Raw genomic sequence first — 13790 nt, forward strand, 5'->3', positions numbered from 1 at the left:
ATTAGGAACTGCGCGAAATAATAGAGGCATTACAATTTTGAAAGCAACGCTCTTTATTCTGCAGACATAATGACAAAAATATAGATAAAATATGTTACAGCAGTTTTATACATTAGTAACCAATATATGAATTTCTTTACTGTTTACAATTTATACGAATGTAGGACATAAATATATTTAATATTTTATAATGTACTAGAAAAATGTAATATAATTAATTTAAACTCATAAGCATAAAACAGAAGACAAAAAATTAGGAGACTGAGATCGCAAGAGAATCCAATTCAATTAAAATCACATTTCTTCGGTCACATTCGTTATTTTGGAAGTATATTTATTTTGTGTATTTCGTTAAAATGGTAATTTTGTCTTTGTAGGTAAAATTCTCTTCGATTGTAATCTAATTCTGTATCGACTTTATCTTAATTATTTCCCACGTTCTTCTTCTCTATAAATAGAAAAAAATAAGTTTTTATATAAAATTATTGAAATAATTACATGGAAAAGCAATTAACAATATATTAGAATAATTAGTAAAAATGTTTAAATGCTTGTTTAAAATTTTTTAAACACATATTATGTAAAGTTTTAATTTTATAAATCTATTATTAAAACTTCATAATGTTAAATCTTACAACTTAAGCCGTTTAGCAAGCTCGTATTTTTTTGCTTCGTACACTTTGATGCGTACTTTGCATGCAGTTGCTTAATTACTGCCCAGTCAGTCGCCAATTAGAGCGCCGTCACTTAACAGGGGGGACAAGGGGGTACTACGGAACAAGAAACTCACATTAATCTCAGTAACAAATTCTAATAAAGGGAAGTATGATAATAAACTGACAGCATAGCGGGGGTTTATTACTGGGCGAGTTACACGAGGGTGGTGGACAAGGTGGGCAAGGGACGCAATTCGTGTTGCAAACGTAAAAGCGGGATGGCGGAGCTGGTGTAGCTGGCAAATACCTCATTTCCATTTTCGGTGGAGAAGACACCGAGCAGGTTGGGCAGGGTGGCAGATATATCTTTTACAAAATTTTTTTCTCAGTTTTTTATCATCAAAGAATTATAAAACATATGTATATATATTTTATATACCAGTGAACAAGCCAACAATAAAAATTAATTATTTAATATTAAAATAATAGAAAAATTGCTTCAGATTAATGTACAGTAACAATAATAATAATTATCAGCTATGACATTTTTGAAATATAGACCTTACCGTGTATATGTATGTATTTTCAGTTTAATAGTAAATTACGTGTTAAAAAGCGTTTTTTTTTGTTATGATATGCATATGATTTGATTAATCTAAAAAAAATTCTTAAAAAATAAAAATTAATATTTCATTTGGCAAACATACCACAGTCTTAGTAGGTAAACATGTCTTAGTAGGTTTCGGTATACACGGGGGCGGACAAGCTATTTTATATTGAACACGGGATACACGAGGCAGGCAAGGAAAGTTCACAGGTGGGGTACAACAAATTATAGAACATGAAGTTGGACATCTCGTTGGTAGACAACAGGAAGGGGGAGGAGGAAGACATAAATTCTGACAACTCCTGGAATGTTATAATCATATAAATTATTGTGATTAAAAGAAAAAATATATTATTTTAAATTAATAATTAAATTTTAAGAAATATTTAATTATTTTTTGTATACTTTAATTTACACAGTATATGATTTAATAAAAAATTTAAACTTTTTTATAAAATATATTATTAAAATATATAAATTCTTTAATTAATTGTATCTGTGATGTTCGCGCGTTATTACTTTTCTATGTTATTTAATTACATATAAATTATTCATATAAATTGAAAATTTAATGTAATAATTTCGATAATAATCACTTAGATGAAATTGTATGTTAACACATAATGTGTTTCTGACTAAAATAAAAATTTTATTAGGATAATCTCACTAAAATTTACCTCGACATGATGCTAAAGATGTGCTCTAAACAATGTTAATTTATATTTATTTAGAAATTCAATTATTGTTAAATTGTCAATAATAGCTGGTCCGATCAAACGAAAGACAGTCGTACTCGTGAAAGTTATACAGTTACTTGGAATTTAGTCGATTGCTGACAAGAAATACTTTGGAATTTAAAATTAGCCTCTCATGTCTGCGGACTGATCAACTAAAGATTATTAACTGGTAACCTTGGTGACCCGTAAAAAACGATTGTCGGCTTTCGTGGAATAAATTACGCGCGGAAATCACCCACGGTGTTTCCCGTTTCTAGATATACGAAGCGCGATTGATGTTAGTTGCTTGTTTTGCAAGACACGTAAGCATTAAGAATAAATTATCTCTTGCTGATAGCTAGTGATCTAGAATATTCTAGAAAATTGCCGTCTCAAAAATTTTAACTGGTAAGGATTTATAAACATTAAGAGTATAATACGTTTACATTTGTTTTCAAATGATAAATATAGATTTATCAGATAACGAAATTTTGTAGTTTATATTAATTTGAATTTAATTATTAAAGATATTTTGTATTAAATAACAAAAATTGCGCAATAAATAACATAACTTTTTTTCTAAGAAGAATTAAGTTGATTTAAAATAAACAGTAAAAAAATTATTATTGAAATTAAAATATAAGATAAATGAGAATTTGAGAAACAAATTAAGAAAAGTAAACCATCAGATTATCTAACTTGCATAAACTGATCGAATTACACGAGTTTGCCAACTGTTGGTAGAAATACGACGTTTGGAACTGGATCGGGTATAATCACTTGCTAAACAGCATTTGCAATTTGTATAAAACGCTGATAAAAAGTATTCGGTCTAAATTGACTTTAACCGCCAACGGAAATCAATTTCGTCACAACTGTTTGAGTTCTGACAAAGGGATTCCTTCTACAGGGAATGCAACTGTCACCGCACATGTCCACATTCGACAATACTCTCGATGCACATCAGTCGGTGCATTCCAGCAATGGTTCACGAGCTCGACTGAAAAGCCAGTAACAAAAGCAGCGCCATATCTTTGTCGCAATATCTACATTCAAGAATATATCACGATTTCGACATTGTTAGGGAAGAATAGTGTTAGATGTAACGCAATCGCGACGTGTATATGCAGATGAGATTTAAGTATTTCGATATCCTGTTATTCCCAAGAATATAAAGTGAAGACAAATCTTATTTTATACAAATGTGCGAAATAATATTATGTACAGGGGACTTGTTTAAAAATGTTACTTTATTATATGCGTATAATTATAGTAATTTCTAGCGACTTTAAGAATGTTAACTTGTTTAATTATTTATCGCTCTCTTTTTCGAGTATTAATAATGTGCGCGTTATGGGAACTTAACGTCGCTGCTGGAGAGAGAGATTCGCGCGAGATGGGATATAATAAGTACACAGGCTATCTCGTATTACTCAAACTATATTTATTGTGACACACGTGTGCTTATACGATAGCGATGAATGAGTGCGCGAAACGAAGGCTCGTATTTCTCGTGGGCTCGCTATGCGAGTGTAAATATTGCGTAGATTAAACGGAGCATTGGTGTCGACCGGCGGGGAACCGCGCTATGTCACGCAGAACCCTGCTCCATTCGGCGGCTGGGCGGGAATACCGCGTCTGTTCATACGACAAGCGTGCTCCTCCAGCCGTTGAGCGGCGACATTGTTATCCTGCTTGTTGAAGCTCCACAGACGTTCGGCCGCTGCGCTCGCACGTGGCCAGATCCTCGGATGCATGTTATTTCTGAAAATAAACTACTCAGGAAGAATGCCCGACATACGTTTCGTAATCATTTTCTTACCAGATAAAATAAATAATCGTTAAATAATCCGTTCTAGATAAAATAATCTTTAGCATAGTGTTTTATTCCCTGATTCTTATTCCTTTGCCAAGAAAAAGATTGTAAACGTTAGGAATTATTTTCAACTCAAAAGAGCACTTGAGAGGATGTGATTCTGGAGCGCGTGATAAATAAAGCTATCCATCTATCTAAAGAAATAAATGCTCTTATCCATACTGAATTCATCATAGAATTTTACTGTAACTTCTGGTATTTGCATATTTATTTTCGCCAATTTTTAATTCTTGTTGCAATTAAAATAATTGCTTATTAACATGCTTTTTAGCGAATTTAGACAGTTTCCATCGTTACACTATTCAATTGAAATGCTAATTCGTAAATTTAGAAATATGAGCAAAAAGAGAACAGGCTAAACTTACTTGTCGACGAATTCTGCCCACATGCAAGTCTCACCGCCGAGCATAAGATGCGTGGCGTTGGCCGCATTGGCAAAATCGAAAGGATCGCAATCGTAATACTTCTGCCAATCGCCGCCGCCAGCGAGGTGGTCCAGATACCAGCAGGACGATAGCAGGACCGGATGTCCTGCCATCGTCGCTCTCTCTAGCTCCTTTTGCCAAAGCGGTACCTTCCAAACGTGCACTACAGTGCTCGCGGGTAGTACAACGCCATTATCGAAAACCTATAAGCCGTGTAATTTACACGTGACAAAATGTTTTGTAATAATAAACGAAATAATATTTAACGTAATAACAATCTTATTATATACGAAGTGTATATCTTTTATTTTTTTTTCAATAATCAAATTTTTATTGTAAAAAAGAAATACTCGTAAAAGCGAAATACCTCTTGCCACACAATAGTCTTGGCGTCTAGCGAATTGCTGATCGCGAGTATCTTGGCTATATATTCGTTCTCGAGCAGCTCATATTTGTTAGACATATTGTGCTGCTTCATGTACTCGACAATCCTCGGATTGCTGCCCCAGCAATCGAAGGGTACTTCGTCGCCACCTAGGTGGAGATATTGATCCGGGAATACTTGCACGATCTCGGAGAACAAATTCTGTACAAAGTCGTACAACGCTGAGTTCGTTGGGTTCATCGGGCCTAATTTACCATTCGGTTTTCCGGAAGAATCTAACAGATACACAAATAATGCTAATTTGCATTGTTAAAGAGATTTATAGATTTATTAATTAGGCTATAGAGATGAAAATAGATCTATTGAATCTTTTAAAATATAATTATTTTTATCTCGGACGTTTAGACTTTTATTAAAATAGTATGGCTGATTAATATAATATATATTTTCTTCATTTACCGTAACACGCCGTCAGTAATTCCGGATAGGAATTGCCCCATGATCTAGTATGTCCAGGTGTGTCGAACTCGGGCATTACTCTGATCCCCCGTAATCTCGCGTAATCGACGACCTTCTGCACGTCATTAGGTGTATAGATCATCGAGTGATGGTAAGCGCCTTTGGCGGACAGGTCGGGATACCTGGTGCTCTGATACGGGAAACTGTTGTCGTCGACGATGTGCCAATGAAGGACGTTTAGCTTGTTGTACGACATAGCGTCCAGTGTCAACAATATATCAGATAAAGGTTGATAATGGCGAGAGGTATCGAGCAGGAGGCCGCGATGCGGCAGTTTTGGCTCGTCCAGGATGGTCTGGCATTTTACTTTCAACTGTAACACGCGATTAAACTCACGCTGGCTTAATTGTTTAAATAAAATAATTGCAGTATAAGGGGAAATATTATAAGCGCTGCAATTTGAAAGCCGTTTCCTTGTCGATGAGTTCTATAGTTGTCGAAGTCAGCAGAAATAATTTTTCACGATAAACGTTGATTACGTAAAAAGAAAATGTTATTTTTACGTATTTATCAACTTTGCGTTTTTTTCTCACACTTTGCAGTTTGCATAGACAATTAAGATAAGTAAAATATTTTGCGTTTAACCCGTAAAGGACATGCGAATTCGCACCAAGCGAATTTTTTTAAAGTTTTATATCTTCTAAAAATAAAAAGCAAAATGTGTTTCTCAATGTAAAATTGTCTGACTAATAGATTGGTAATATTAAATTTTCGAAAAAAGAATCTAATTGTTTTCAAATTTTGTGTTAAACAAAACCATTCAAAAGAGAGGTATCTTTTACGGGTTAAGATAAAACGATGTCTATTTGACAAAAGTGTGTACAGCGAAACTTAAAAATTATTTAGGATAATTAATTGAAAAAAAATACACATATACTGCATGATATTGATTGTGATGCTTTATTATTAATAAGTTGTCCAATCGCCTCCATTATCAATAATTGACTGGGCTCTCCGAGGCATGCTTTCTACTAATTTATTTATAGCATAATCTGGAGCCAAAGACTTCCATATGAGTCGAATTTGTCGAAATAATTGCTTGACTGCAGTCTAAATCTTCTTTCCTCGGAGCTTGAACTTTATGAGTGCCCAAACATTTTCTGTGGGATTTGCATCCGGCGACTGCGACGGCCAATCTAGTACATTTTCTCGTTTCCACGCAGTACAAAGACGACTCCGATGTTTTGTCATTGTTTTCTTGCAGTAGTCAATATATGTTTTTTCTTGTAAACTACCTTTGGGCAGAAGGTAATAAAGCTTTTTGATATATTTTGACATTTTAGCAGCGTTTAAATTGTCTGTAAAAATGTGCAAAGTCCCCCCCCAAATCCCTGTTTTGCGTAACAGCCCCAAACGTGTATCTTTACCGCGTGTTTGACCGCTGGATGAATTTATGGGCGTGGGTACACCAGGTATGAGTGATGAAAGAACGTGCCCCAAAAAAAACTTTGTCCAAAAAAATTACGTTGTCCCAATCGCGGTCCAAATTTTCCTTTGCCCAAGAGTGAGTCGATTTTCGATGCGTTTTTCGGACAGTAGTTTCTTTATTGTGCTACGAAATTTTACTTCATGAGCCAGTAAACGTCTTCTTATAGTATCACATGACACATTTAGACCCTTTTTATGCAAAACCGTTTTCCCACCACGTAATAAGAGACGAGAATTCTTTTCGAATACCCGTAAAATCATTCATTTCTCCTTTTTCGTCGTTGTTTGCGTGCAGCCACGATTCGGCAGGTCATTGACATTTTTTTACTTCGCAATAGCGTTTCACCACTTACTAACAAATGTCTTCGACTTCTTCATGTATTTAGCAGCCGCTACGTATGACATTTTCGGTCCTTTTGGATGTAAACACAGAAACACGGCTTCGTAACGTGATGCATACGCGGCACTCATGACGAAATATGTCCTTCTGTGACCAAGGTCGAACGATAATTAAAGTTTTCTATTCAAAGCATCTTTGAGGAAGGGTCTCGCTATCTACTCTTATTCGAATCTCCTCTCTAACGGTTTCCAAAAAAAAGTTTCACCGAACACGCTCTTGTCAAACAGACTGTAAATATTTAACAAACTTACACTCGGGCCATCGCCGGACGGTGCCAGTATTTGCGAAAAAGTTTCGAAGCCTCGAAGGATTCCCCACACGGATTCGGCCCACAGAACGGCGACCGGTGAAGTCTCGTTTATCTCGAGCTTATCTGCAAAAGGCGTGTACCGCGATGTCAAGCGTATATAGTGCTAAATCGTCTCGGACGAGGCAGACGGGCACGGATAAAATCATAGAAGCTCGCTAATCGGTGATTACGACCTTACGGCATTTAGCCTTAAGCGATAAGAAACTAGGAAGCAAATCAGAGTTGTCTTATATTGTCCGCCTTCGTTTCAATCATTTTGCTGATTGTGCATTGCTCAACTCGCTCGAAAGTCGTGCGCGTGTTCGGCCTGCATTCGTCATTCCGCGTCGTGGAATCTCTTCTCGGTTTAATCGGACTAAATTAATTTTAATTCCCTTCGCGATCAGTTGATTTGAAATTGATCGATCGTTGTTTCAAAGACCCGAAATATAACCGTACCACGAGGAATAAATTGAAAAGGGTATTGATTAATGTCTATTAAGTTTCGTAAACTTTACATTTGTAAACATATAATATTTATATAATAAATAATTTTAATTTGATATATTATTTTTAATTTTATATTTTTAATAGTTATGATGATTTTTTTTTGTATAATATGATACTATCTATCGCAACTTTATGTAAAAAGTTTACTGAAAAAAATTGCTTTTCTTAAAATATATAAAAATGTGGGGATTAATAAATTGGGAAATAGATCTATCATTTCTATCTTTGTTAGATATAGACCTTTGTGTTCTATAATTCCTAATGATCTTTTATCATTTATTTTTATTATTTATTATATGTCAGTTAAGGTAAATGGAGCCTTTTGGAAATCATTAAATTCATATTAAACCGGTTTAATATCGCTGATAGACGGGAAGTCGTTATTAAGGACTACAAAAATCCAATTTGTGCGCACGCAAGCCCGTTATCGACGCAAATCGGCGAATGTTAAGTCGGGGTTACGAGAGAGTTGCTGCTCACTGGCATCATTCAATTAATTTGTTGGTGCACTACCTATTACTTTGTATACTACATATGCAAAGAGAATTGCTGCACATGAAACATGCATTAGAGTTATGACAGACTTACAACAGAAGCTGCAGGTTTTCCGCCATTAGCTAATTGAATATTCACATTTATCTATTTTTTAAATCTAAGAATGGAAAATCTTAAAATGGAAGTGCACATATGAGTTATTTTTTAATCTTTTTCGTTATTTGATAAATTTGTCTAATTGTTAAGCGAATTAATAAGTAAAAAAGAAATTAAGTCTAATTTTGTATAAACTTACAAGATTCATTCATATACAAATGTGGCCAATGTTCGCCGTTCTGTTCACATGGCTGCAATAGACGGATACTTAGGGCCTCAAGAGTGCCTTTAAAATGAGGATCGTCTCGAACGGATGTTCTTGGCTGCCCTTCCGTGACCAACCTCGCTATCCTAGCTTCCGTCAAAATAATTCGCGTATACCGTTCTATCGCCTCGGTCACGATATCGCACATCTCGCCGTTTACCTTTACGAGTAAAAATATTAAATTATTTAAAATAAAATCAAGACAATATTTTACTAAACTTAGAAAAATATAAAACACTTAAATATATAAAAAGATAAAATAATTCATTTTTTATTTAAAATTAATTTTCTTATTAAAATTTTGAATTTTAGGAGGAAAGATATTAAAGATATTAAAATATTTAAGATAATTTTAATTTACATTACTTTTAGAAAGACAACAATAATGTTCAAAGAAGAAGCAAACATACGATATCGAAAAGATAAGATAAATGAAAAAGAAACTAATTATATATAGAAATTAAAATGTAAATTAAGTACTTTAAGAAAAATGGTTTTTAATGAACTTTTACATTTGATGTTACAATACATTGGAATATAAAAGTCAGAAAGCATTTTTAGATTAAAAAAAACTAATATTTATTATAATATTAATTAGTATTTGTTATAACAAAATAGAAATAAAATAACATAACAGATATAAAAAAGATATTTATTAATTGTGCTAAATTTACACAAAATATATAAAATGTATAAAATTATTAATAAATGTGAACAACTGTTATTTTATTGCGCTTCACGCTTTTGTATTCGACAAAATAACAGTTTTATTAAAACAGCCGTTTCACGTGTGCACCCAAAAGTCTTATTATTTTATTACCAAGGAAATGCTATGATAATATTGAAAATGACAATACTGTACGATGGAAACTTAGTAATAGTTCGTCTTAGCAATTTAATTCGAATATCTACATTAAAAGACCTAAAACTCATTACATCCATTTTCTCTGACAAATCAGAATGATAATTGTCGAAATAACTTAACGGTTAGGTGTGGCGTAATATAAAAAGAAAAAGTGATAGGTGAGACTTACACGGAAATCAAAGTTTGATGGTCGCAATAAATAGAAGTCTCGTTTGACCATACGCATTTTTGGCAAGGGCCAGAGTTCGCCCCTCGTGGCGGGGACCCATGGGCCTGCGTCCGAATGCAACGAGGAGACATGCCACGGCACGGCGGTCACCAGGACCAAAACGATCCAAACGCGATTCCACATGTCTGTCTTTAGTCCGAGTGAACAGATTCAGGTGCACGATCGAGGAACGATGCGACGCCAGCGAGTGGTCATCGTCTACTGACGATTGTAGGATGTCGGCGAACGCACGTACGTACGATAGTGGTAACGACCTTAGCCTGCGCCACTTAAGTTTTATCACTTTCGTCCCCGCGAGAGCCTCACGGTCAAGTGAGACTAACCAGTCCTCCTGGCCGCCGTATATCCCTGTTTGTCCTTAAATCTTGGTCGTAATGTCCAAAAAATTCTATCGCATATAGTGTATAATAAATAGGCATCGAGGAAATTGCTTAAGATAGTCAATTCTTATTTTCTGATTTTTGAAAGAAAGAGAAGAGAGAAAGCAGACAAATTAAAACAGTCACAGAATCTCATTATTTTTATCAGTATAAATGCATACTTGATTTGCAGTACTTTTATTTTTCACAGTACAACTGACTTTCCGTTTTGCAATATAATCGGTTGGATAATAGAGAAATCCATTTATTTTTTCTATATTTCTTTGACATTTTTGGGTTGACATCTATTAATAATAGAAGAATAAATAAATACTTTTATAATATAAGGTTAAGCAAATAAGTTTTGTAGAATAATAATTAAAAAATGTTTCAATCGTGAAATTGATATCTTGTTTTTGATTGTCATTTTAATATATATATATATATATATATATATATATATATATATCTTCACATCAAACGGAAATCATATAGGGTTCTAAAAAAATCTGAAATAAGTTTGTCAAATTTGTTATTATAAATTTTAATTAAAAAGAAGAGTTCATATAATAATAAGATTGCAATAAGATTGCTTTAATGTTGACAAAAACATTTTTAATTAATTACAGAGTGATATTAATTATTTGAAGGAAATATTTAAAAATCTTTGATCTTGAATTCTATCTATTGTTTAATCTTTTTATAATGCAATGTGAGGTAATTATTATTGTTTTGTCGTGATAATTGATTATCTTTACCTGTTGACAGACAACTTTATATAATACTTTTATCAAAGATATGCTATAATATGAAATGTAAATACTTGAAAAAAATTCTTAACTTTATCTCCAGTCATTTTGAATTTATTATTTATATATTTTAACTTACAATTTAAAAGGAATTAAAGCAAAAATGTTGCATTATCTATTCGCTATCGTAATTTTAAATATGTTAATATCATTTTTTTGTTGATAAGCGTCACATGCGTGTAAGAAAATCCCCGGTGGTTTATCGGCCATACATTATTTACAAATGATGCCGCGCGTATCTCGTGGGCATGAGATCGCTTTATCACAATTGTATCACTATCGAAACATTACCAGAAAGCTACAAACAGTCGAGTGCAAAGATCAATGGTCTCTCGATTGCCTCGCTATCGCCGTTGTGAATTATTACGGCGTAACGCGATCAATAGTTTTGATAATATATCCGTTGATTTTCTAATTTGCTCCATGATCTATTTTCCCATTTAACACCATCAAGCTCATGCCGGGACGGCATAAAATCGTTTTCGACTCGTTTCGAGTATCACATCCCGATATATACTCTCGGGCAAACGTTACACAAAAACACGCCCTTTCCTGCTTGATTAATCGCGCTCTTCGCGTAATCCTCCGTATTTAGAAGATGTGGGTTAATCGAATGAGTCAGTGCAATCGAATCCGGGAATAAAACGAAATAAAGTCGGAGCAATGTAGCAGAAGATAAATTTTAAAAATTAAGACTACGACCCTTAACTTGATACCTTATATTTATTTATATCTACTTTTATCAATCGGATCAATGGATTGGCTAACGTATGATTTGAAATCACTATAATGATATGTAATTGTGAACGTAGTTATGTTCAAGGCAAAATGTAATATGAAACTGCGTTCATTAAGTGTCCGGGACTTCACAGAACTCTTTAATAGGCATGGCAATTACATTCGCGTTATTAGCATCACGAACTTGTATTACTTGTTTGTACGTGATTTATTATTACGCTAAACCGCCTTTCGGTCTAGGATTTTTTAAATTCAGGAATTATTTACAAGCCAGCTTACTAGCAAACGGTATATTATTTCCTGACTTTTTTTGATTTTGATTACAAAGCAAAAGTGCGTAATAAATAAAATAGTTCTAATTTATATACAATTTATATTAATTAAAAACGATTGTTATAAAAAATCATTTACATTTATCTATAAATATTTTTAAATCTAAAAACAATCTTAATTCGTCTAATTTTTGTAAATCATATACAATGCATATACAATATTGCACATTTTAAAATATGGTATATAATTTATGTGCTAAATTTAAATTTGATGTGATATAAAAGATTATAAAATTTTAAGGACAGGCTACACATTAATACGTGATCAGAATTGCGTGTTAATCGACCATTCAGTATCTTCGTAAATCTTTTTCCCAAAGCGGTAACTACTTGCGCCACTGTTGTACACTTGGTATCACTTTTATTACATCAGAGAGGCCGCCTTAATCCAATTTCATGACGATACGCTACTGCTCGGTGAATCGTAGCTTCATTGATTGCGACGCTCGTACGCTGGGTCGACGGTCGTCAGGGGGAGAAGGGAGAAGATAATCTAAACGGAACGTGCATTCAGGATTGGAATACGGGGTGCCCCAAGGAGACTTACCTATGCAATATTTGTTATGTCAAGCTATTTTTATTAAAATTGCTGCAGCAACGAGTGATAATACAACTGTCGAGAAGACCATTTTGAATCTGCAAACTTTCGTGATTTCTTTATTAACATCTTTTTCATACATTTCATTCATACATACATATCTTTTTCATACAAACATTATTAATAAATATATTAATTTTTAGAAATTTATTAATACATTTCTAATAAATTAGAATTTATTTATTTATTTTATTTTATTTAACGTTTTCTAATAAAATAGAAAACATTAAATAAATTAAGGATTAAAAATTTAACTAAATAAAGCAATAAATTATAATAACATTAAGACACATATTAAAGTATGTGTGTTAGAATTCGTGTTGAAAAATAAAATATAATGGGTCAGTTAACGAAAAGTGAACTTTCACTACTTACGCCATTAAAAGTCTTCTACAATTTCTTAAGTTAAATTAATAGATTAAAAAAGAAAAATAATACAATATTTTACTGATACTTGATACATTTTTTGATAATTTGTTGGTAAATTATTAAAATAGCTTGCATACTTTTTTATAACAAATAACTTGATAAAAATTTAATTCTATTTCACAATTTTGCTAAACATATATTAATAAATCTTTTTATAGCAGAAATATTGATTTTATGATATTTAATTTAATTGTTTCCTAGGCGTTTCGAAGTGTTATGATCAATATTTCTTTATTACTTTGAATCAAATTGAATATATAATATGAATAATCAAATTGAAGTATATAATATTTGAAATATATACAGGGTGTCTCATAATAGGTGTATCACCGTTCATGGGTAGATAGAACAGACTAAACTAAACAGAAAAGTCCTCTACCATTTTGCAAAATTCGCAATCATTAACAAGATATTAATTTTTGAAGATGGGCAAATAAACTTAATATCTCGTTAATAAATGCGAATTTTACAAAATAGTAGAGGACTTTTTTGTTTAGTTTAATCTACTTATCTTGCCACGCACTTGCATTCAGCGGTGGGCCGGATGAATACGCGTTTATTCGTCAATCTTCAAAAATTAATGTCTGGTTTACGATTGCGAATTTTGCAAAATGGTAGAGGACTTTTCGATTCAGTTTAGTCCGTTCTACCTACCCATGAACGGTGATACACCTATTATGAGACACCCTGTATAGTGTACTTACATACTCCTCGAAAAATTTACCGTAGACAGAAATTAAATTAACTTTGCTATTATCTTGCTT

At 33.0% G+C, this 13790-nt stretch overlaps 2 protein-coding genes across 4 annotated transcripts; both read right to left on the reverse strand.

The window, feature by feature from the left end:
* Positions 1-35: 35 nt before the first annotated feature.
* Positions 36-2174, reverse strand: LOC105451791 (late cornified envelope-like proline-rich protein 1). Of its 3 annotated transcripts, XM_011692466.1 has the most exons (6): positions 2057-2174; positions 1941-1965; positions 1364-1565; positions 842-1022; positions 636-770; positions 36-448 (listed from the first exon to the last, which is right to left on the reverse strand). In XM_011692466.1, exons 2-5 carry the CDS (start codon positions 1946-1948, stop codon positions 748-750), a joined length of 414 nt encoding a protein of 137 aa, XP_011690768.1. In that variant the 5' UTR covers positions 1949-1965; positions 2057-2174; the 3' UTR covers positions 36-448; positions 636-747. The 3 variants fall into 3 exon arrangements, with proteins under 3 accessions (XP_011690768.1, XP_011690769.1, XP_011690767.1); XM_011692467.1 differs by having other exon boundaries at positions 692-770; positions 1941-2173; XM_011692465.1 differs by having other exon boundaries at positions 1941-2173.
* Positions 2175-3401: 1227 nt separating this feature from the next.
* LOC105451792 (beta-hexosaminidase subunit beta-like) lies at positions 3402-10535 on the reverse strand. Its single transcript, XM_011692468.1, has 8 exons — positions 10303-10535; positions 9702-10149; positions 8602-8827; positions 7264-7385; positions 5125-5497; positions 4648-4940; positions 4221-4483; positions 3402-3743 (listed from the first exon to the last, which is right to left on the reverse strand). The coding sequence occupies exons 2-8, from the start codon at positions 9882-9884 to the stop codon at positions 3566-3568; spliced, it is 1638 nt and encodes a 545-aa protein (XP_011690770.1). The 5' UTR covers positions 9885-10149; positions 10303-10535; the 3' UTR covers positions 3402-3565.
* Between the last annotated feature and the right edge of the window lie 3255 nt (positions 10536-13790).

Source organism: Wasmannia auropunctata, unplaced genomic scaffold, assembly GCF_000956235.1.
Source record: "Wasmannia auropunctata unplaced genomic scaffold, wasmannia.A_1.0 LD336044.1, whole genome shotgun sequence".
Classification (NCBI taxonomy): Eukaryota; Metazoa; Arthropoda; class Insecta; order Hymenoptera; family Formicidae; genus Wasmannia; species Wasmannia auropunctata.